The sequence below is a fragment of the Camelus dromedarius genome, chromosome 1 (assembly GCF_036321535.1).
Source record: "Camelus dromedarius isolate mCamDro1 chromosome 1, mCamDro1.pat, whole genome shotgun sequence".
Classification (NCBI taxonomy): Eukaryota; Metazoa; Chordata; class Mammalia; order Artiodactyla; family Camelidae; genus Camelus; species Camelus dromedarius.
In genome coordinates, this window is record NC_087436.1 from 37,865,558 (window position 1) to 37,890,605 (window position 25,048).

General features: G+C 41.4%; 1 protein-coding gene across 3 annotated transcripts in view; it reads left to right on the forward strand.

Annotated features, from left to right (window-relative positions):
• The first annotated feature begins 686 nt into the window (after positions 1-686).
• Positions 687-25,048, forward strand: part of PRDM5 (PR/SET domain 5) — a 160,469-nt gene continuing 136,107 nt past the window's right edge. Inside the window, exons 1-2 of one of the 3 annotated variants that reach the window (XM_064477360.1) lie at positions 687-963; positions 19,812-19,895. In XM_064477360.1, the coding sequence (XP_064333430.1) occupies positions 871-963; positions 19,812-19,895 (177 nt within the window). In that variant the 5' untranslated portion in view covers positions 687-870. The remainder of the gene's footprint in view (positions 964-19,811; positions 19,896-25,048) is intronic. The other 2 variants (XM_031466691.2, XM_031466699.2) reach the window with 2 other exon arrangements.

Below are 25,048 nucleotides of genomic sequence, written 5' to 3' on the forward strand. Positions count from 1 at the left end.
TATTTTTGGAAGTGTAAGAATTTCCCAAGGATTAGGACACCATAATAAAACTAGTTGCTATTGTATTAAAATATTACTTCAGTTGTTCACGACAAAGTTTGAGTTAACTTGAAATGCATTATTTGCCGGCTGTGTACACCCTCCTTTCTCTGAACATTAATCAGCATAATTATTGGTCCCCAATGAAACAAGCATGAAAAAAAAAATCGAAAGATGCATAACTTAGTTGTGAAAAGGACCAAAATTTCCTAGACCTCAGGGATTGTTCTCAGTAGTTAGGCAGTAAGTTTGCTTTCAGCCCAGAACTTGTAAAGTTGTTTTGGGGAACGGCCCCAGCTCGGTCAAGGCCCATTTCGTTTTGCATCTGAAGAGTGTAAAATTCCCCGACTGGGAGTAATAGCCTAGAGGGCGAAACCCAGAGCTGGACAAGGGCGGGCACACACGCTGCCGCGCTGGGCGCATGGTGCAGGCGGGTCGGTTCGGCTCCGGGGCCCCCGGGTTCGAGGCTCCGGGGTCAGCCCTGCTCTGGGCTCCGCGCCCGGGCGCGGGTCCGAGCCGCCAACTTCGGGCCAATCAGCGCGCGGCGTCCGGCGCCCGCAGCGCCCCGGCCCGCGCCCCCCGCGCCCCCGCGGCAGCAATGGCAGCAGCGGCCTCGGCGGCTCCGGGCCGAGCCAGACCCGGGACGAGGAGGGGCTGAGCCGCGGGGGATCCTGGAATCGGCGGGGAGGTGGGGATTCTGGGAGGAAAACTCCATTTCCTCCTTCCCCGCCGGCCTCTCCCCTCCACCCTGGCACCCCAAGTTTCGATGTGTCGCCTCCCGGGCGCAGAGCGCCGGTGTTGAGCGAGGCGGCGGCCAACGCGGCTGGCAAAATGCTGGGCATGTACGTGCCGGACAGGTTCTCCCTGAAGTCCTCCCGAGTTCAGGACGGGATGGGGCTCTACACGGCCCGCAGAGTGAGAAAGGTGGGTGACCCGGCGGCGGCCCGCGCGCCCCTGCTCCCGCCGCGCGCCCCGCGCGTCCCGACTCGCCCCTCCGCCGGGCCAGGGGCTCCGCGGGCTCCGCTCGCGTCGCCCCTCGCCGGGCGGGCCAGGAGCCCCGCGGGGAGGCCGGGGCGGCGTGGGCAGCCTCTGCCCGCCGTGCCTCCCGGGCGGGCAGCGCCACGTAGGTGTCGGCGGGGCGCGCTCCGCAGCTGGCCGGTCCTGGGGCGGAACTGCCGGCGGCCGCCCTGCGGCAAGATGTCTTTCCTTCCCTGCAGGAAGTGAGTCGGGATGAAGCCTCCCTCTTCCTCGGCCCCGGGAGCGAGCTGCCTCTCAGTGTTGGCAGAGGCACGCGTGGGCGGGTGTCTTCCCAGGCGCGCCCGCAGCTCCGCCGCCGCCTTTCTTCCTTTAGGATGAATAAACGTGCCCAGAGCCGCCTCACTTGCCCTGTGGGGATGCGGGGAGCCGCCCAGGGCGCAGCTCAGGCCTTAGAAGCTCATTCAGACCCCCAGCAGTTCTTTCCCTCCGTCCAAAATGTATTCTGTGAATTCTGCGAGATGCCAGCTAGATATTATTTGCATCTCCAAACTTTTTTTTTCTCAGCTTTGTTGGATTTTTCTCTGTCATTCCTTACAGAAATTTAGAGGCATGTGCGTAGGACAAGCCCTTGTCACTGGCCATCTGGGAATGGCCTGGAAGTGTTGGATGTTGAAAGCGAAGGCCTAGGAGGAGAGATTACTGGAAAATTCCAGATCTTTGGGTTTGATGAGACGTGAGTTACAGCCCTTTGGCAGGAGATGTAAAATCTGAAACCACGGAGGCGGAGTGAAGTGCCCCGGGTAGTGAGAGCCTGCGTTTACTGAGCAGATACTTGGTGCTAGGGCCCAGACTTGGTGCTTTACCGCTGTCAGTAACTTCATTGGCACAGCACTGCCCTGAGAACAGTATTAATCCTCCTGCAGGAGAGAAGAAGGCAGTACTTCGAGGTTAAATTTCCTGCCAAGTTAATGAGTTAGGCTTCAAACCCATCGCTTCCTACTCCAAAGCCCTTGTTCTTTCCAGATCTATCTATATCGGCCAGCTTCCCAGCACTCCCTCACTCCCAATTTGTTAGCAGATATTTTGAAAAATGGAGGTTGGGGCAAGAGGAGGCTTGTTCAGTTAAGGTGTGCTGGCAAGAGGTTCACAAGATGCACCCAGAGACACTAGGATGTCTTTCCTCTGAGCATGACTCTTCCCCCACCCCCTCACCCGAAGAGCCGGTGAGGAAAGGAGGCCAAGTGCTTCAGAAGGCCTTCACTGACAGCATGGCCTGTAAGCATCTCGCCGCATAAAACTGGAAAAAAATAAACCCCGTATTTACTCTTTCAGTTGCGAGTTTGGGAGAAAGCTCAAAGGTGAAAAACAGGAGTTAACACTTGATCTGAATTAGAGGTGTACTGAATAGGTGTTCTTGCCAAATGGATAAATGTTAAAATCAACATTCTTTCAAAGCAGAAGTTGCAGTTCTGCTTTGAGTTCTTTCTCACAAGGTATGAAAATTCCCAGGTGGATTTTTCGCCAAGGTCTCAGGACTAAATGTAATTAGTTAAAAATTAAACAGTTCTTAAATGTTATTTTATTTAATGTTATTCATAGTAATATACTAAAAATTGTACAAATATTAGAATTATTAAATACTCCTTATTTTGCCTTATATTATTATTTAGGTTTTTAGAAACAGTTGGCCAATGTACATTCTTTTGATATTTTTATTATTTCCAAATTATTTTCCCGTGAATTCAGTTATTTGGAAGCTCTTAATTATTTTGGGGCATAGAATGAGCAGCTTCCAAAATCATGTATTACTACATTTTATTATCACAGTACTAAAGAGATACTTATCTTTTCCTGGCTCATGTAACTTCAACCTGTAAAACACATGGAGATTTTCATCCAGGTCACATCTAGAATGCTTACCTATATTTCAAGTGAATCTGTAGATGTTTGCAATAAATTTAAATGATATACTATTAGTAACATAGTTGTGATCACAAGATACTCAATCATAAGGTCATTGATCATGGGCAGGTTCACTGATGCCAGAAATGACCTTGAAGTAGGCTCCTTTGCCTTCCAGAAGCTGAAGACAGAGCTGAAGCTGAATAGCAGATTTTAGCTGTACTGTAAGGCTGAAGCTGACTGTATTTTTATTTATTTTATTTTTAAATTTATTTTATTTTATTTATTATTTATATTTATTTTATTTATGATATTTTTAATGCAGCCCTTACCTGTTTGCATATAGTTTCTCAATGCTCAAATATTTTTCAAGTTACCTTGTATTAGGTTTAACTCTGGCTATTAATCAAAGGATCTGAGAATAGAAAGTATTTCAGTAGCTCTATTAAGGACCTTACTTAAAAGTTTTTATGTTCTCTATTCTAAACAAATTTTGGAATCTATCACTTTAGATATATATGTTGGAAATTACAGATATTGTAGCACAGTTTTATAACACATATACTTGTATGACAATTTTGTTTTAAGAAATCATTGCAATTCAAGTCATCGGTTGATTTCAATTCAGAGAATCTAATTCAGACCTCTCCTGAGGCTGCAGGGATCTTGCTAGACCCTCTGCACTCACCAGATTGATGTGGGATTCCCTTACCCCTGGGAATCCTTTTAGACCTACCCCTTTTTATGTGTTGTTTCCTAGAGTAGGGTCCCTGATGCAGAGTCACCTAATTCCCTGGCTCCACCGTAGTCTTGCTAGGTTTTTCCTTGGCATATTCTTTTTTGTAGGCCTGCTGCTGCTGGTGGTTCTTCTTCCTCTTTTTTCCTTGTTTTGCTATAAAATTTTATAAAATGACAAGAAGAAGAAATGGAAAGGACTCCTTTTCCTTTTCTTGTCATGATGGAAATTAGAGACTACATGAAGAGAGGATCATCTGGTAGATATTTCTGTGTGAGCCATTGTTCTTGGAGAAAGAATGGATGAGAGCTGTTGGAAAGCCCTTGGGTAAGAAAAGGATGCCTGAGTTCATTCTCACTCATACACCTCGCAATTTGCTAAGGACAAGAATAATAAAAAAAAATAATAAAATGAATGCTTTGGGATGCCACATGTCAGACCCTGTGCTAAGTATGCTATCTCATGAGCACGGTTTACTGTTGTAAAAAAGATGTGGAATTCTAGATTACTAAGTAGATTAAAATTAATATTGGTTCCTCAAAGCTGATACAGTAAGTATACATACAATAAAAAGTAAACACCTCACTATGTTACATTTTTTTATATCATGACCATATTTTCCATTTCTCGCTTATATGATTAATCAGTGGTGATGTATTTGACATTATGTCTGAACTCCAAAAGTGGAAAGGTAAACCACAGGTTTTCTTCAAGCTCTGGGATTCTGTGATTTGATGGGAAATATACTGCTACCAGTCTCATTTCCTTGAGGTTTGTTGTAGGCTGTTGGTTTTTCTTTCCCTCTGACTTTCAGTCATTTAATCATTCATACGTGTGAGGCACTGTGCTAGGCTTTGGGGATATACGGGTGGACAAAACAGACGAGGTCTTTGTCCACGTAGAGCTTGTTTTCTTGTGTGGGGAGACAGGCAGTAAACAGGTAAAAAAAAGGGAAAATTCTCAAGATAATTACGTCATGTGTTAAGTGAAAGAAGTAAACTGAGGTGATGCGTCAAAGAGTGAATGGAAGTGAGGCCCCCTGCTTTGGGTGTGCTGGCAGGGAAGACCTCATGGAGGAGGTGACATCTGTATGAGACCTGCGGGAGCAGAACCAGCCAGGAGAATATCAAGGGAAGAGGTTCAGTGAGCTTGACTGAGGCAGTCGTACTGAGGACAGAGGAAATTGTTTGGATTCAAGGTATAGTTTGAGGTAGAAACACCCGAATCTTCCACTGGATTGATTGAGATCCATTGAAGGAGAAGAATGTATGATGATTCAGTTTTTAGCTTAACTAGTTGGGTAGATCTTGGTACAGTTTGCTTACATGTGAAGTCTACCAGATTGGAAACCAGTACATTCAGCTATACCATACGTTGGTGAAAGCACATTGAAAGCAGCCAACATTTACTAAGCATTTAATACAAATAGGACAGTGCACTAAACAGTATTGACAGAAAGTTTCTTTTACTGTATTCTGGGACTTACAGCATTGGGAAAAAGGAAATAACGGTACAAAGGTTAAAAAATACATTTTTAATATATTAAATGTCCAAAATTGCATTGTATAGATGGATTGATTTTGCCAGGCGCTGAGGGGGCTCGGGTCTCCTTAGCTTGATATACACCATGACACAGATTTCAGTGAGTCTGACCAGATTTTTGTGCTCTTAATCAGTTTGGTTGGAGTTGAACGGTGTGTAGCTAGAATTGTAGGAAATAAAATTGAAGCAGTCCTTTAAGGGCTAGACCACGTAACACACCTTATTTCAAACCAAGGAAGTTGTTTAAACATTTCCAGTGAAGCACCACCTTTTACAGCGGAGCCTGTGGGCAACCTGGGGCCGTCACACACAATCACGCATTTTGAAATCTGCGTTTTCTGTTTACTACGCATTTGCATTGTTACCTCATTTTATTGTGCAACAGTCGTCAAAAGTTTACTATTTTCCCCAATTTACAGATTACACACTTGCTCAGTGATTACTTCTTGTCAAAATTGTCCTTACATTGACTTTAAATTTTTTCCCTTTTCCAATTTTTTCTTCATTAGTGGGCTAACACCTTACCTGATCATCTGACATTAGTCATTTTCCTTTATATATAGAAGCCCTATAACTTGCATACTCTCAGCATAGCTGAGCTGAGTTTGTATTTTTAAAAAGAACTAGAGACTGAAAGGAAAGCTGAAGACAAGCAAAAACAGAAATAACTAAATATAAATGAAATAAATATTATACCTTTCCCAGATTTCCGGTCCCCTCTTTGCAGTAGAAGCAGTTAAGAGCACTGATGAGGCTCAGGTCTCCTTAGCTTGACCCACACCAGCTACAGTGAATTGGCCTCTCGGGGGTAGCTCTGTTCCTGGCTTCCTTCCCTCTTGTCCCTATGCTTTTTGCCTAAGGTCTCCTGAGTGGCAGCCTGTGCCCATGAAGCCTAGGGCAGTCTCCTACCACACTTTGCCCTTCTCATGAGCAAGTGCAGGTTCCTAGTTCAAACTTGCCTAGGATCTTACCCACAGCTGCGTTTCAGGGAAGAACTTCTTGGCAGCACTGGGGTGTTAGTGTCCTGTTACTGCTGTAGCAAATTGCCACACATTTAGTGCCTTAAAACAATGCAAATTTGTTATCTTACAGTTCTGGAGGGTATAAATCTAAAATGAGTGGGCAGAGTTGATTCCTTTTGGAGAGAATTTACTTCCTTGCCTTTTGTAGTTTTCGAGAGGCTGCCCACATTCCTTGGCTCATGGCCCCACATCCTTCTGACCTCTGCTTTTGTCATTACATCTGTGACTCTGATCATCTGATATTAGTTATTTTCCCTCTGACCCTGACCCTCCTGCTTCCTGTTATAAGGACCCTCGTGATTAGATTGGGCCCACCCAGATAATCCAGGACAATCTCCCCATCTCAGGATCCGTAATGTAATCACACCTGCAAAGTCCCTTTTAACCATGGAAAGTAACATATTCACAGATTTGAGGGGTGAGGATGTAAACATTTCAGTGGGTCATAATACATCCTACCATGGCTCCAAAGTATAATTTTTCCTTGCCTACATTACATAGAACATTTTACAATGAATCTTTCTCACAATTGGTCCCAGTACAATATGCCCATTACAAATCTACCAGATTGATGACTGTTCTGCCTTGTTTTCAGGGTTGATTCTAGCAGAGGCCAACAAGGTTGGCCTTCATGCAGTAAAACCTGGAAGAGAAGGTATATCCGTGAGAAGGAGAATGGGAAAGACTAGGTTCTGATCGTGGTCTAAATGATGGTGTTTAACAGAACTTCAGAGGGAATCCAATTTGCACATTCTCACAGATAAAGACTGAAGCTGGAGAAGCTTTGCACAGAGTCCTACAGCTCATAGCTGCATCTCAGGCTCCTCTTCCGTCTGCAGTACCAACGCCCTCTCCTTCCCACCAAGGCAGGCATCTTCATTCTCTTTGAGGGATTTGTAGCAAAGACATTTGGTGAGGTAAAAGCCCAAGTGAAAAAAACCTGAAAGAAAGGTTTAAATTTGAGTTTGTGAAAATACAATAAACAAAAAACAAAAAACAAAACAAAAAAAAAGGTGGGGAGGCAAGTTGCATAGGGTTAGAAAAACATGTGGGAAAGAGGAAACCCAAAAAGAAAGGAAAGTAAAAACACAGGAAAAATCATCATGCATTAATGTTAATACAAGAAGACTAGATTTTTGGAAGTTGTTTTGCTGATCAGCTTTAAAGGTGACTCTGGTGAAGGAACAATGGACCTTTATGCTAGGACAAAAATTCTGCCAGTGGATATTTGCTTGTAGTTCTCGGTGGTTGATGATAACTAATCTGGAAACATAGTCAGAGGGAAGGTAATTGCCATCACGCCTGCCATATGTGCTGTCTCTTCTCTGTGTTCACACATTTGCACTCTGAGAGCGACTCAGTGCGGCTTTGTGTTTCCTGGTGTTGTCACAGCTTCGTATTTTGGCTTTTTGGTGATTCTAACAGATACAGTTAATTCTTTCAATGAATATTTATTGAGTAACTGCAGTTGTTAGGCACTGGGCTAGTTGCTAGTTACAGAAGGGTGAGTGACAGTCACTGGATGCGTTACACAGTTATTATTTAAGCCCTACAACAAGCCTTCAAGGTGGCCATTGTTACCCTTGTCTTATATATGAGGAAACTGATTGTGAGGAAGGTTATATACCCAACAAAGGGATTAATTTGAACTCAGATAATTCCATACATCCTTTTCACTAAAAAAAGACCAAAAATTATTTTTCTTCATACTGATAAAATACTGGATCTGTGCTCATTTCCACAAGGACAGACATACACTTACTCATACAGTTTTGACAAGTTATTTTACAAAAAATGAGAAAAGAGTAAACTCATTTTCTCACCTAGCACTTTTCATTCAACAGTATCTGGTAGAAATCCTTCTAAGTAATCTGCTTTGGCTCTAATTTGTTACTTTTAATAACTGAACAAATTCTACATGGAGAGTGTGCCATAATTTTCATTTCTTTAGGTCTTGTTTTACACAGTTGTATTATCAAGATCTGTATTAGCCATTTGGAATACAATAGTGAACAAAACAGAAATTCTGGCTTTTGTGGAAGTTGCATTCTAGTGAGAGGAGACAGAAGATTAATAGTGAACCATGAGATGTTTTATACTATGTTAAAAGGTGACAAGTGCTATAGAAACAAGGAAAAGTAGAGCTGGGTATTGTTGACTTGGCAGATTCTATAGGTATGTATGGGGGGATGTTATTCTAAATAGGTGGTCCAGTGAATCCTCACTAAACAGGAAATTTGGGCAATGGCTTAAAGGATGGGAGGAAAGTAGCCAGAGATTTCTAGGGGGAGAGTAATCTAGGCAGCAGTTAGAGCAAAGGCCCTGCGATGGGAGTTGGCCTGTTGTGTTCCAGGAACAAGGAGATCAGTGAGGCTGGAATGGACTTGGCGAGGGGGCCAAGTACTAGGGGAAGAGCTCAGAGAGAGAGTGAAGGGAAAGGCACTAGGCCTGCATCTCTTGGGGCCTTTTAGGCCATTGTAGAGCCATTGGTGATACTTTGAGTGAAATGGGGAACCACTGCAGGGTCTTGAGCAGAAGGGTGACATGATCTGACTTGACTTTATGAAGATCAGTCTGACTGCTGTGTTGAGAACAGGTGACCACAGGGTAAGCGTGTGACCTGGGAGGCTTGTTAGGGTGCTTTCACAGAAGTCCATGTGAGAGGTGACGGTGGCTTAGACCAAGATGGTGGCAAGCTTGGAAGTGTAGTTTGAACACAGAATATGGTGATGAGATAAGTGGAAGAAAGGGAAGGATCAAGGATGATTCCAAGGATTTTAGCCTGAGAAATTGGGAGGATTGAATTGTCAGCCAACAGCTAAGAGGGGGAAGATTGTGGTTGCAGCAGGTTTGAAGGGGAAAGATCAGGAGTCGGGTTTAAGGCATGTTGATTTTGAGATGTCTGTTAGACAACAGGGTGAGGGGTCAAAAAGGCAGTGAGATACAGTTGTTAGACCTGCAACGCCTCCTTCCCATCCTTTATTTTCATCTGTTTGATGTTATAAAGCTTCCAGTACATTTTTACTATTTTTTCCTTAGAACTTCAATTAGTTATCTTTTAAAGCAATTAAAAAATAAGACAAACTATGTTACTTGCCTTTATTATTAACCATTTCTGGAACTCTTTATTTCTTTGTTTTGAACTAAGTTTCTTTCTGGTATCACATTCCTCATGCCTAAGCAGTGTTCTTTGAACATTTTTTGTATTGCAAGTCTGTGGGCGGTGAATTTACTCAGCTTTTGTTTGTCTGAGAAAAGTATTTTACTTTTATGTTTGAAATTTATGTTCTCCAAGCTGATGGGTTTTTTTTTCCCCCATTACATTAAAGCTATCGCTTACTTATGGATTTTTGTTTTCTTGTTGTTGTTTGTTTTTTGGCTTAAACAGTTTCTGACAAGAAGTCTGCTGTAAATCTTATGTTCTATATGTAACCTGTCCCTCTACTTTCAAGTTTATTCTAGGTTTTTTTGAATGTTAGCAGTTTGAATATGATGTGTTTAAATTTTTTTTTTAAAATCTTGCTTCTTCATATGTGGTTTGATGTCTTTTTATCGTTTTTGGAGAATTCTTAGCATTACCTCTTCAAATATTACTTTTGACATAAACTTTCTCTCCTCCTCTGGGACTTCAGTTACCTGTATGTCAGGCCAATTGATGTGATATTGTCCCACAGTGATTATATTTTTTGTTCTGTTTTTTCCCCCCTTTTTCTTCATTTTATGTTTCAGTGTAGATAATTTCTATTGCTTTGTCTTCAAGTTTACTTCTTCTTTTCTTAGCTGTGTTGGGTTTTCAGTGTCAAAGGAATTCATCTTTGAAACCTTTTTTTTTTTTTCTAGCATTTCCACTGGATTCTCTGTAACAGTTTCCATGTCTCAGCAGAAGTCTCCCCTATCCTCTTTCATGTCATCTGCCTTTTCTTGTAGGTTCTTTAACAAATTAATCATAACTTTTGTTGAAGTCCCTGTGTCATCTCTGTGTCTGGTTTTGTTGATTGCTCTGTTTCTTTGCAATGGACTAATTTTCCCCGTGCTTCCTTGCTTGTTTGTATTTTTGTATGTCTTGTAATTTTGATTGAATGCCAATGTCATCTGTGGAATAACTGAGTGCAGTAAGCAGAATTTATGCTTGGGAATATGCACATGTTTTATTTTGCTCGGCTGTTAGTGTGGGAGTTTGGATCATTCTAGTTAGGAGGCTGAAGTGGGTTTGCATTATGTTGTTCTTGTTATTTTCAGTGCACCACAGGCCTCAGGTTCTAGAGTTCCCTTGTGATTAGGGTGGTGGCTGGGGTGCTCCAGGCTTTTCTCAGTGTTTATACTCTACACTCAGCTTTCTTCTGTCCCTGAATGCCCGCTCTGGAGAGGGGTTCTCTCACCTTGCTGGCATGCTCTTGCCCTTCCCCTGTAGTAGACTGCTGGGTTGTTATTTGAGGCTCTCTGTTCTCTGTCTTGGTCCAGCTTCATTCTTATCTAGGGTGTATCAGCCTGAGCTCTGGGAGTTGGGTTTCTATAGCATCCCTACCTCTCTTTCTCATAGGGGACAAACATTTGTCTTGTATTAGTGGTTGGTGTTCTGTGGAAGAGCGTTTCCTATCCCTTATCCAATGGTAGGAGCCTTTTGAGGGCTGTGGTGTAAGTCCCTGAGTCTGCACTGCTTCCTGCCCTTCCTTCAGCAGCAGTGGATCTTTATCTGCATCCTGGACGTGACAGAGTTTGCTGCGTTTCTTGTGGTAGCTTAAGGCTTCTCCTTATATGAGAGAAAAGTCCGGGCAGGAGATGTGGGGTGCTGTGCATTCATGCAGAGCTGCTCTTCTCCTTCTGCGTGCCTGCGCCACTGCAGGAGGTGCTCTCTCCTCCTTTCTGTGCCCCAGTCTTCCTTATATGGGGAGGGCCTTGGAAAAGAATCTGCCACTGTGTGTGAACTCCCTTGGGTCTGGGGCTTCCAGCAGTCTGTACAGTCAAGCTGCCTCACATGCCTTCTTTAGCAAAGCATTAAAATGTTAGCTGATTTCTCACTTGGTTGAATGGTGGCCAGCAGCTCTTCCTTCTGTGATCTGCCTTAGGTAAGCTAGTGCTCTCCTCAAGAAAAGTTATGATTTTATAGTTTATTAGCCTTTCTTATTATTAGGGTAGGAGTGATAGTCTTTCTAAATCCTTGATAGATATTGAACTTTGGAAGTTTTAAGATTAATGGCATCTTCTGTATATTCTTACTATTTTTATTACTTGAATCTGTCCAACTTTGAAAGATATTTTAAAGTCACTCACTCTAGTTCTTGCATTTCTGATATTTTTATGCTGCTGGTTTCTCGCTGCCCTATGTTCTTCATATATATACTTTATATCATTACATAATGTTCTGCTTTATTCTGTTCAGTGCATTCAGCCGTTAACTTAACCTTATCTGATATTGACCCTATTGCCTTTCTTTTCTTTGCTTTTATCGTTATATCTTCATCTACACATTTTAATTTATTTTTATCATTTTCTTTTGTCTTTTTTGTAATCATATATAGATAGGTTACATTTCATAAAACAGTATTACAGTCTCTCATTTAATGAGAACATTTAACTCTTTCACGTTAGTGTAATGGCTGATATAATTGACTTTATTCTTGTCATCTTTCTTTATGTTTATATTGTTGTAACTTACTCTTAATTTTTCTTATTTTTGCTGTCTGTTCAAGTCACTGTTCATTCCTCTCCCCCTCTTCTTACTTTGTTAGTTCTACTCCTCTTTTTCTGTAATAATTTACTTACTCTTCCCTTCTTTCATAATCAGATGCACATGATTTTTTAATTTGCTAGCTGGAGCTCAGCCATTTTCTCCACAACAACATACAGTTTCTTCCATAATATATTCATTTCTCTATTTCTTCCCTCTTCACCTTTCTTCCTGCCACTGCCCACTGCTCCCCCCCCACCTCCACCGGCCATGCAACTTTGGGGATGCTTTTATCTTCCTGCCTTTCTTTCCCGCAAAATCCTGAGTTTTGATGCAGTGGTGTGTTACTTACATCCCTTGTTGTGAAAGTATGTCCTTTGTTATTTCAAGAGTTGTTATTTAGCTTGTGTATTCTACATATCCAGTTAGTTGTCTTACATTAATTTTGTGTGTGTATGCACTGGGTATTCATTTTCTTCACTAATTTTTGTCCTTTGTTCTGATTCATTTGTTAAATTAGAGACTTTTTGCAGCTCTTTTTCTCATTAAATCTTGTGGATAATATTCTCTCTGAATCTGTGTATATCATCAAGTGACTCTCCTTCCCATCTGACTGTAAAGGATTTCCTGACTGGGTAAGTGATTCTCAGGTTGTTTTATTCATCTTTCAATTTATTCTCTAAAAGTATTTGACTGGGAAATTATGTTTTTTCACTCTTAAAAATTTTTTTGAGTGCTATACTTGAATCTCCTTAAATCCCCTTATGTAATTGACATATTCCTTTTAATTAAAGTAATCCATCGCCTGCAGAAGTCCTTTTTTACAGGGTAGGAATTTAATTTTTCTACTTGGTCTGTAGGCAACTGGGCCTCTTTGTATAGGCAGTTTGCCTTGTTCGCTTTATTGAAGCCCAAGGTTGGTTATTGGAGAACCCTCTGTGCTACCAGCCCTGCCCTTAAGCAGAGCGGCCTCTATTGCCTTGGGCCTGCAGTGGCAGATAGACTGTCAATGCCCTGCCTGTTGGCTCTCTGGTCTCCTTGCACTTCCCTAGGCTGCAAGGATAGGAAGGACTGAGAGCTGTGGCCCTGGCCTTCTCTGACTTTCAGGTTCTTCTCAGGATGCCCTGCTTTCCAGTCCTCAGCACTGGCTTTTCTGCTATTTTCCAGTTTGTTACTCAGCCCACTTGAAAGAATGTCTTACAGCAGTTCTGTGCCAGAACTTAAGGCTTCACTCATAGGCAGTTGCCTGTACATGCTAGCAGTAGTTGTTTTGCTCACGAGAAGCAAGTAGCTTAGAGCTGGGGTTAAAGGAAAAAGTATCACATTCAGGTCACTGTATCCCAGAATCACTTCTCTGTCACAACTTTCCTCCATTTCACAATTCATATTTATTTTATAACTGATGCAATTCATAAAGAATAATTTTGATATATTCTGGGCACTAGTGCATTTTCTTTCTTTTCTTTTTTTTTTTTTTTTTTTTTTTTGCTTGATGTTAGCTGTATCAGCTCAGAGCAACAGAGACAACTGCAGCTATCTAAACCTCTAGGTATTCTCCCTATAACAAGGTGGGCATTTGCTGCTGTCAGTTCAGTGACTCATAATGTCAGGGTGGAAGTCTTTGCAATTCTCTTGGCCTCAAAATGGCTGCTTTAGCCCCATCTATCATGCTCTTATTCCAGGAGTGGAGAAAGAGGAAGTAACCTGCAGCTGACTTAGCTCTCATTTAAGAGCCTTTGTGGTAGGTTCTTACAATGATTTCTAGCTTCTAGGTTGTTAGCTCTCCTCTCTATCTAACTGGGGGACTGGTAAATGTAGTTTTTCTACCTGGATACATGAGTACTCTCAACAAGGTCAGCGTTGTGCTGCTAAGGAGAATGCGTATAGGGAGGCAACTTGTCTGTACCTAGGCAGTCATAGAAGGGAAAGAAGATTGGATATTTTTCGTATTGAACTTTTTAGCAATGAACTTTATTGATGGCCCTATTGTACTGCAAGGGCACACACACGCACAGTAGTTTAATACTGAAATATAATTATGTTCCAAGTGGGGACTCTACACTCCTTCTGTGAAAAACATCATTATTTCACATACAAATGATTCAACTGCAGATTGATTCACTTTAATATAATTTATTTCATCTCTATGTATATATATTTTTATTTCCTGAACCATTTCAAAGTAAATTACAGACATTATGATGATTTATTGTTCCATATTTCAGCATAAGGACATTCTCCTAAATAGCCATACTATCATTGTAACATCCAACAAAAATAAATGATTTTCTAATATCTTCTAATTCTCGCCCACTTTCAAATTACTCCAATTGCCTCCAAAATGTTTTCATAGCTGTTTATTTTTGAACCAGGATCCTCAAGGACCACCTATTACACTTGGTTGTGTCTATTAAATTGCTTCTAACAGTCTTCCTCTTCCCAGTATCTCTCTCTCTTCATTCTCTCTTTTTAAATAGTAGTTACTTTCTGAAGACATCAGGTTAATTGTAGAGTATCTCACAATCTGAATTTATCTGATTGTTTACCCAAGGCACATCATTTTATGTGTTTCTTATCTTCTGTATTTCTTCTAACCTGAGAGTTAGATACAGATTATTTTACTTTTTTAAAAACACACCGACATTGCATAGTACACACTTCTCCCCACCCTCAGGATACTTTGTACATTGCAGAACATCGTGCGGTTTTGGCAGCGAGAGGCAGGATGGCACCTAGGAAGCATCCACCTCCCTCTCTTACGTGTTGTATCCGTGTGCTCTCCTCCTTGGTAGCAGGACCTGCCCAGGTGCTGGGTGAGAGACAGGACAGCGTGGAGAGGGCTCCCTATGTTCACCTGCCCGTTCACCTCTAGAGGTGCCTGGAGAGTTCGGCAAACACCCCCATCACATCCCTCTGGTGGATGCTGAAGGATGAAGGGCTGGAATGGTTAACTTCACACTGCTTTAGAGCAAAGGGTATGTAATATCTAGTTTTCCCCTTAGTAATGCCAACACTGGGTTCACGTAATTTTTCCACTGTAAATGTACTTTGTGCTTAACCAGTAACCTGTGAGCTAGTATCTATTTTACTATCAACCTTTGGCCTAATGGTTTTAAGGATCATCCATTGATGATCCTTGCCTGAATCAGCTATATTATTAGGGATTTCCAAATGATGATTCCCTTGACTATTCCTCCTTTATTTATAAGTTAGCATTCCTCTGTAAAGAAGAGTTTCCTTAATCATCTGCTACTGTCTGCTTAGTCTGATCTGGCATTATTATTGAAAAAGTAGGACAAAATGCTTGGTTTTCTCTCTTCATTAATTTTAGTAATCTTTAATGATGGCAAATGAGGCTTTTAAAAAATTCTTTTTTTTCCTCTCCAGCAGTCACTATGGACTTCAGAATTTGTTTAAGTGTTTTAATCAATTACACTCTTATTTTCTCTGATTCTCAAATTGTTCTAAATTTGGTCTGTGGAAGCTCTTTCTAATAGGAGTTGAGACCTGGAAGGAATCTTAGAAATCAGCTAATCCAAGTCCCTAAGTTTTATAGGTGAGGGAACTGAAGCTCAGAAGTTGGTGACATCCTAATGTGTCACAGATACTTAGTGGCAGAGCAAGGATTCGGATCCAGGTCTCTGGAGGCCTCAGCTAGTGCTTTTACCACTATGTTAAGAGAGACATCTTCAGTAAATCTTGCTTTCAACTTCTTGCTAATAGTATTTATCGCAATGAGAGACAATGGCCCACATGTTTGCAGTCGTACATTTTTTATTTAAAGTTATTGTCTAGTCCAGTGGGTCCCAAATTCTGCTTTGTTCAGGGACAGTAAAGAAGTGCCATGGTAGGCTCGGGATTGAGCCAGTCTGAGAGTTGAGTTTGACTTGGACAGTTTGGGGTCTACAGGTTGAATTTGTCCTATGGTCACATTTTATTTGATCTGCACAGAATTTTGAAAACATGAAATTCGTTGTCAGTATAAAATAGTAGTGATTTCACATACAAATTTGAGTTGTCAGTGTGTCCTTGACATGTTTGTTGTCTGATGTTGTGTTGCTTTCCTCCCTAACCTCGTAAGCATTTGACGTAGTAACTCTTTAGTTAAAGTGAAGAATTCTAGGAAGGTTTCTTGCAATGAAGTTGCAGACTGAAGGTAGTATTAGTGATGCAGACACACGTGAACAGCAAGAAGGTGGTAGACCTGAGAGCTTTCCTGCTGCCAAAGCACAGAAAGTAAAACCGATGACGACAGGAAGTCAGCTGGAAAATTTGGGGTTTTCAAGAAGATAGTTCGAAATGTTGGTTTCCTTCCTGTCATTAATTATGAACCTCACCTCGAGTGTTTAATATGCTCGTGCACATGTATATGTATATTTTAATGAATCCTATGAAAAAATTTTCATTTTTGTAGGTCAAAAATGGTCAGATATTGGCAGTTTCATGTGGTTCAACTAAAAGAAAAAAGTAACACATAATGTGGGGTGAGTGCCCTAAATCTTCCTTTCGTAGGTGTGTTACGCAAGCAGATTTGAAGCTTGCTGAAATCGGAGAGGTTTCCTTAGGTTAGGCATTCCATAGAAATGGTTAGTGAATAAAGCAATGGATATATTAAAATTATGATTGTAAGAAAGTGCTGTTTGTGTAGTAGAAACAACAATGAATAAAGAGTTGTAGAAGGGAGTAGGTGGCAGGTGCTGGGGTCCTTAGAGGAAGGCTTCCAAGTGGGAGTGGGTCTAGTAATATAAAATCTTCATCAAACACCACATATAAATTGTTTTAATTATCTGCACTTTTTCTTACCACAATTGTGTGGATAATTAAGAGTTCACTATATTTTTATAATCTTGCATCCACAGAAACCCAAGTTTATTTGATCACATCATTTTAATACACTCACTAGTATACTTTCCAATGTACTGCCAAGGAAGGCAGTTTTACCAAATCCAGAGGGCTAAATATACTTATAAAATTACCTCCTCTGTACTCTTTGTTTTTATTTTTTGGAGGGAGGAGATAATTAGATTTATTTATCTATTTGGTGGAGGTACTGGGGATTGAACCCAGGACCTTGCGCATGCTAAGCATATGCTCTACCACTGAGCTATACCCTCCCCTAACTCAGCCAGACCCTTCTTCCTATGTTGTAGTGTCAGTGTTTTTCAAACTGAATTGCAACCCATTGGTAAGTTGTGAAATTAACTTTATTGGGTCAAAACTAGTATCTTTTTAAAAGTAAAGTAAAATAGAGTAGAAAATATCGAATACATGTACAGAGTAAGTGTAGGATAATTTAAAGAAATTTACATTTTAGTTTTATATGTGTATGTTTCTGAGGACAGCTGACCTTTGAACATAGTGGGGGTTAATCCATGCATAATTTATAGTTGGCTCTCAGTATTTTCAATTCTTCCACATCCCTGCAGTCAACCCACCAGGGTGGTGTAGTTAAAATACCTGCATATAAGTGGACCCACATAGTTCAAACCCGTGTTGTTTAAGGGTCAACTGTATCTATGTGAATATGCTAGGCTGCAATGCAATATATATTTCTTACCATGGGCTGAGGACAAAAATCAAAAGCCGTATTTATTACAGTTTGGTAGTTTGCGTTTATGATAGAGTGATTGCTTTCTATTAATAGCAGGGCTTTAAGGTCTCAGTTCTGATTCTTATTTTGAATTTTCAAAGCTGTATATCCTTTAATAATCTTACTAGGCCTGCATCCAACGAGGCTTTTTTCCCTGATCCCAGTGCATTTATTTGGGTTTCCATTCCTTCCTTTTCAGTCCTTTGAACACTGCTGAATTGATCAATTCAATTTTCTATTTCCTCCAAATGTGTACTGCAGAGAAGGACTGACTGGCATGGGTAGATCAGTTGCAGTGGGTTGTGTGTACTGAGATGATTACCTTCTGCATTAGTTGACAAAGGCTAAATTCATGAGAAAGTGGAGTGAAAAGTTGAACTATATATGCCTTAATGCCAAATCCTCAAATTTATTAACAAGAACATGCTTTATTTTTTGGTCTTCTTCTGGACTGGATTTAACATCAGTTTCTTCATTCAATTCAGCAGTCAGTGCATTGTGGGCACGGCACGGCCTGAGTAATTGCTAAACGTGGTCAGTGGGAAGTTGGCAGAGAGGCCCCAGCCTCCTGGGCACCAGGTCGTTCTGTTACTTGTCAGGGTTCTGAGTGGTGACGTGGTTAAGTGGACACGGCCTGAGCTCTCTACTCACAATAAGCCACTGGTTTCCAGCCCTTTCTCTGATCTTTGCTGGGTGATAGACCATCATCAAGCAAGTTGTTTCAACTCTTGAGTCTCAGTTTATTTACTGTTAAATGGGGGATTCCCACATTGGGTTATTTGGTGTGTGGCACATAGTAATTGAGTCCCTGTTAATTTCCCTCCCCTCTTCTTTCATTTCTTATACAGCTTTTCTTAAGTGACATTAATACCAGTGAGGTCCCATGTTGAAGGAAGAAGTGATGACCTTTTAAAGATAATCATCTGTGGGGCTGTTGTGTCTGCCGGAGAGGGGATGCTGTGTGCCAGTTTCAGCATGGAAGGACTGAGAAGCAGAGCGGTCCCCAGCCTGTCTGAAATGTGCTCGATAAACATTATCAGTATCAGTAACTCCATGTTATAAACAGCAGTCTCCCTGTTTCTTTGGTGTACTGGTGCTTGAGTGATTGAGGATTATAGTCTTGATTTCAGGGATCTCTGTAGCTATTTACTGTCCCCCAGGTAACAGTAAAGAACAGGTCTTCTCGGCTCTGCCATTATTTGTGACTTCTCAGAACTTCTTTTCTTTATCTGTACAATGGGAGGTTGCATTAACTAGTTGTAATGGCTTTAAGCTTTAACATTTGACTATTGCCAGGAGTTGGGTTTTCTGTTGTTCATTAAGTAATTTATATTCCTTGAAACATTGTTTTGGTGGTTATTTTCCCCCCAAATAATGTTCGTCAGAAGTTCCCCTGGATATTTTGTTGGGTTTTTTCCCTCCACCTCCTTGTGAAGGGAAGGGCTCTACTGTGGAATGGTCACAGGCAGGTTTGGAGGAGGCTCTCAAAGGCATGAGCGACCCTGTCTCCTCTCTGCGTACATTTCTACAGAACATCTGGCTGCACAAGCCTGGCCCCACTCCCTCTGCCTCTCCAGTCTCTGCTTTGGTTGCCTTAGTTGAGAAAACAGTGTTGCTTACCCATAGGCCCCTCCCTGCAGGGGCCAGCCGCTCCTGGTATGCACCAGCGGTTCTCACCTGGGAACTTGCCCAAATGCAGCTCCCCACATCCCACTCCCAGAGAGTCTGATTTTAATAAGTACAGGACTCCAAATTTGAAACAAGCGCCGCTGGTGGATCTCACGCTGGTGATTCCAAGCACGCACTTTGAGAAACCTCGATTTGTCGTGTGCCCCCTTTGAAAGACTGGCAGGAGAATTTAAACTTTATTTATGAACAGTCTTCCTCTGAGAATGGCAGACCTACTTCTTTCTTGTTCATAATTGGGATGAATTTATGATTTTTATGGAAACCAGGTGATTTTCTGCCTGGTGGGCTTGTCTCTCAAGTCAGGCAGGACTCAGTGCTTGTCATTTTAACACCATGTGCCAGGGGCTGCAGAGGTTTGAAACATATGATGTTCAGAACCTTGTCAGAATTTAAATGTTGAGCAGTTTAACCCTTTTATGTTGGCTCCTGTGTTGGGGATTCAGGCTGTTCAACCGGAAGTTGATTAAGTTGGATTTTAAATATGTAAATACTTTGTGTTGGGTAAATTAGTTAATGTTTTAAATGTATCTCAATCATTGGGCATGAAGATTTGAAGAAAAAAATTTTTCCAGGGAGTAATAATAGTTTATTTTAGTAACTTGATTATAATACTAATCCTTTTTCAATGTAATCGTCACTACCCAGGGTGAAAAGTTTGGACCATTTGCTGGAGAGAAGAAAATGCCTGAAGACTTGGATGAAAATATGGATTACAGGTTGATGTGGGAGGTGAGGATGTGACTGTTGTTTTAAATATTTAAAATATGTTTAATTGCATTTATAAGGCTAAGTTAATAGATATTGATTCCAGTTGACTAGGCATTGAAACGTTCCGATTTTAAGGAATCTGAGTACCTTGAAAGTTTAGCATTTAAAAAAATACTATTGAAATACCTTACTAGACAATTATTTTAAAACCCTGCAGTTTATATAGTTCATCACTGAAAAGAAGTTTTTCGTGCATGTGGATGTTTGGATTTCAAAATAAGCATATTGTCTTTATGGATTTAGAATTTGATTTCTGTAAATGAAATTCCACTTTTCCTTTAACTTTTATTTCCCAGTTGTAATTCTAATTGCATAGAGCTCCGTGTTGGAATGAAAATCCCAGCTTAAAATGTACTTTACCTTTAAAAAAATATATTTAAAGAGCTGTGACACCATAGGTAGTCTTTTATAATCTAAAAATCTCTCTAATGCAGGAATTTGTATATGCAAATGTGCATCTGTAGAGCATGAGAATTTTCATCCTAGTTTATGCCAACCATTTTCATTACTCTTCTTTTCTAACCTTTAAAAGAAGAAAGGGCCTGAGAGATGGAAAAGCAGAGGTACAGATACTGTTGAAACAAGAACTTGCAAAAGAAAACTTGGCCCCAAGAGTTTTATTTGGTGGTTTATGAGGAGGGTGGTAGTGAGATATGTGTAGGTGGGGCTGAGAGAAGTAGGATTGTAAAATCAGAAAGGGATAAAATACTGGAACAGAGAATGACACATAAAATGTTTCTCTGAATATGTACTTTTCAGTTAGGGTCTCCAGAGAAACAGAACCAATGGATGATATATATGCATATGATATATATGTGTGTGTGTATATATGTGTTTCAAGGCATTGGCTCTCATGACTGTGCGGGTGGTGGGTGGGAATCTGTAGGCTGGAAACTCAGAAATAAATGTTTCAGTCCTGAGGCAGATCTCCTCTGGCAAACCTCAGTTTTTGCAATTAAGGCCTCTTGATTGGATGAGAGCCACACACAGGATTGGCAGTAATCTCCTTTATTTAAAGTCAACTGATAGTAGATGTTAGCCACATCTACAAAACACCTTCACAGCAAAACCTAGATCAGCATTTGATTAAATACTGGCCTACCATCTGGCCAAATTGACACATAAAACACATCTTAATGTATTACCTGCAAGCGAGATAACATTTTTGAGCATCGTTGTATTGCTGAAACTGCTGGACGTAGGAGTGGGGTTGCTTAAGAAGAGATTCTTAAAAGATTTCTGCAGTACAGGTGATGGGAAATAGAAATTCATAATACAGTCTTCATTATGATTGAAGTAGAAAATGTCATTGATTTGCCTTAATTTAACATGCTGTTTGAATTGTTTACTTTTATAAACCTAAAAGTATTTTTAATGGCTTTCACTATTTTTCTGTAAGGTCTTAATTTTCTCAGCAGTTAATTTTTTTTTTACTGTGAAGGTTTTCAAAAATGAAACATTTATGTGACAGAAAAAGATAACCTAAATAAGTCATAAATGATAAAAACAGCAATTATCTAGGTGGTTGTTAATGACTTTTGATATTTGCTCTGTTCTCTCTGAAAATTTTAGTGGTCAGATTACTGTCTTGCCCAGCTGGTTATGATGCATTGCTGAGCAGATGATGATTATAATTTTTATTTTGAAAAAAAGACTTGCATCTAGGAAACTTAAGGAGGCTGACAGAGCTGCAGCAGATCATCTCGTTTTGCACTATGTATTCTCATGGTTCCTTGATGTGCTTACAGTATTATTGTTGCACATTAGCATTCTCAGTCCTCTCGCTTTGCCACCCAAAGAGCTATTGATTCTATGCATTCTGTGTTCGGGTACTGTTACAGTCACATGACGATGGACGTTCTTATTTTATCTTACTCCTTATTTTATGCTTGTGTTTTGAATAAGCAGTATTTGTACTTTTGACACAATTCAAAGGATACTGATGCAGACTCTCCCTGTCTGTCCTCTTCAAGCCTGCTCTTTTCACCTAAGATTCCTGTAACCCGTTAGTTCACGCACCTTTCCCCCTACTCTGTCGTTCTTCCATCTCTGAGTCTGGCCCTTCAGGGTGGATGGTCCGCCATTCTCTGCTCTGTCCAGTTGTGCTGCTCAGCACGGCAGGGGAGAGGCTCCCTCACTGGTGGGTGGCTTGCCGGGGCAGCATTTGAAAAGCGATCAACATTTTTTGAACTGCAAAGGTTTACTGCCTGCCGCCTTCAGTCCTCTTCCTTATGATGAGAGAGCTGCTTCCCAGCCTTGAGCTACATTATTGAAGTCCATTTTTATTACTTTAGCCTTGGAGGTGCCAGGATACAGAAGGAGCACAAAGAAAGGAGAGTGACTGGTCCTACCATAGGCCTCCGCTCTGGGGCCCTTCGAGCCCTCTCAGAGGGAGGTAATGAGCCTTCCCTCCTCTGGTGGGGAAATGAGGACTGGTTATTTAAGTCCTTTCTAAATGCCCCACAGCTCCAGAGCCAGCCACCGGCAGCTCTCAAACGGGTAGCGCTTGTCCTCAAGCCAGTGGTTACCTATGTGTGGTTATGGAACACGACCCAGGTCCTGTGGTAGTTTCGGGAAAAGGGTGCCCTGTGAGAGAGCACGTGGCACAGCTCTTTCTCAGTTTGTATTTGCACTTGGCTTGCGGTGCCTGCAGTTCTGATGGACAGGGCCACGAGCCCCTAGGTAGCCCGTTCACACCGGACACCTGGGAGGTACCAGTTAGGATGGAGCCCGCTGGTGTGCATACGTCCCTGCTAGTTTGGGACAGGGCATAAAGGCATCTGAGGGGTCTGGCGGGGAGCACTGACATCGTCTGCTGCCACCTTCCTCTCCCCCCAGAGGTGCAGCACTGACCAGCACCTCGGCCTCTTTCTGTGTTGGCCACCAGGATTGAGATTGGAATCTGAAAAGACTCATCTTATCTGTCCTTAAGGCTTCTTGATAACCTCAGAGTTTTGCTTTTCTTTTAAAGTTAAGTGCATTAGCAGAAGAATTCTGGATTTCTCAGACCTCGGGCCAATTACAGAGCATGAGTTTGGAAACCAGTGCTCGACTGTAAATGCTTCCCGTTGATAATTTGATGGCATGTGCCCAGTTGTTTGTATTGTATTCTGTTCCTCCCTTAATCAGAAGTCTTTTTGCCTACTTTTTCCCAGGTGATTTGGAGCCTGAGATATGTTTCTTTCCATGCTCTACCAGCTCAGACTTGCTCTAAGACCAAAATCCATTCATGTACTGTTGCTAAAACTCTCAAATAATTTTTGTTTTTAGGTCCCCAAATAATATTTTCTTTGGTATTTCAAACCACAGTTCAGATGCCTCCTCTCCAGGCACTGGCTCTTACTCTAGCACATACTGTTAAGTTTTGTACCTACAGAATGCAACAGAGATTTTATTGCCACCTGCTCAGCCTGTTATTCAGGCATTCCAGAGTGGCTCTCGATGAATCCGGTGTCTTCTGGAATCCTGCAAACAGCTCTGCTCTGTTGGCCATGCGTCTTGCCTTCTTTTCCCAAGGCGTCCTCTTGCATTGCCTGCTGCATTGTACTGATATTTCCAGTAGTGTCATTTATTCCTGAACTTTGCATTTATTCTGAGATCATAAAGGTTTCAACCCTTTCTTTTTTTTTCTCTCCCACTCATGCTGAGTTCATGTCTGCTTCTTAGTCTTTGAACAGTTCAGCTGATGTAGGTGGGTGTTCAGGGGTGTGATCTGATGTATATTGAACCAGAATATCATGCCACAGTTCAGTAATACTGGTGGTCCTCTATGGACAGTTCTTGCTGTTAGCTGGTTATGAACTCATATGCAGAATCCCAAAGGACCAGATAACAACTGGAGATTCAAGTGAAATACCCCAATTTTGGCTGGTGTTTTTATAGGAAAAAATATCAGATCTCTTTTACTTGGGTACAAATTGATTTCTTGCTATTATATCACCTATAAGTTAGTAGAAGAGTATCTCTTTCAATACAAAAGCATTAGGGAAAAAGAAACAAAATGGGGTCTAAACTTTGCTTTTTAAAAAAGGCCATGCTCTTACCCTTAAGGAGCCTTAAGAAGCTCTGGTCTTGTAAGGGTTCCAGAGGTCACACACTGTGGGGTACACAGAGTGTGATGAGAGCAGTCTGCTTTACCTGTGTGAGACTGATTTAATATTTAACAAGTTTTACCTTTGTTTATTTTTCTAAATCTGTTCCCTTGAAGATTGATGAGGAAAACTGCATTTTTTACATCTGAGGTTAGTGGAATTACCAGGGCAGTTAGTCATTACAATTTACTAGATAGCTGCATATTACAAAATGTAGAATGTCAGACTATCAGGGTTTTATTTATTTTCGTCAGCAGAAAAGATTTTGTACCTCTGGGTAAATAACATGTTTTCAAAGATGTAGCTACCGAAAATACACGATTACAATATTTGCAGGTGTTTTGGTAGGAATCGTTGCTCTCCCGCAGTTAGAGTAAATTATTATTTCAACATTAATGTACATACCAGGTGAGCTGGGGCCCCTTTTGTAACTGAGTTTAAAAACAGTCCAAATATATATGGATTATTTCTGGAAACTTCCTTCCCAGCCTCCAGTCTCCACTTCACTTACACACTGCCAATGTGTACTAATTAATAACCCCTCTCTCTCCTTGGTTCTAGCCAAGGAAGAACAGACAGGAGCCAGGTGAAGATTAAAATATCTACCTCATTAACGAGGTATGTATTATATGAGCATATAAAAACTCCAAGTTCATGGCTCTAGACAAGCCAGATTGGAGAATGTGACTGACACCCAAGGTCAGCATGGGGACTTTATACTCTCCGTCTGGAATCTTGCCCGTTGTACCAGAAGTATACAAAGTGGGCACTTGATACTCTGCTTCTTAAATCTTGGTCTTTGCAGGCAAGAGTTGGGTCTGCAAGGTAGATTCTGAATATGTTTGTCCATCAACTACATGGAGAATCGTGGCCTGACTCAGTTTGCAGTGTAATCGGAAAGGAGGATACCGGAGAGCAAGGGAGGCAGGTCTGCAGCCTGTCTGGACAGCACACCTGGGTCTGATGGTAGGTCTGCTTCGGGCACGGCAGGGAGCTGGGCGTGAAAAGGAGTGACTGCCAGGG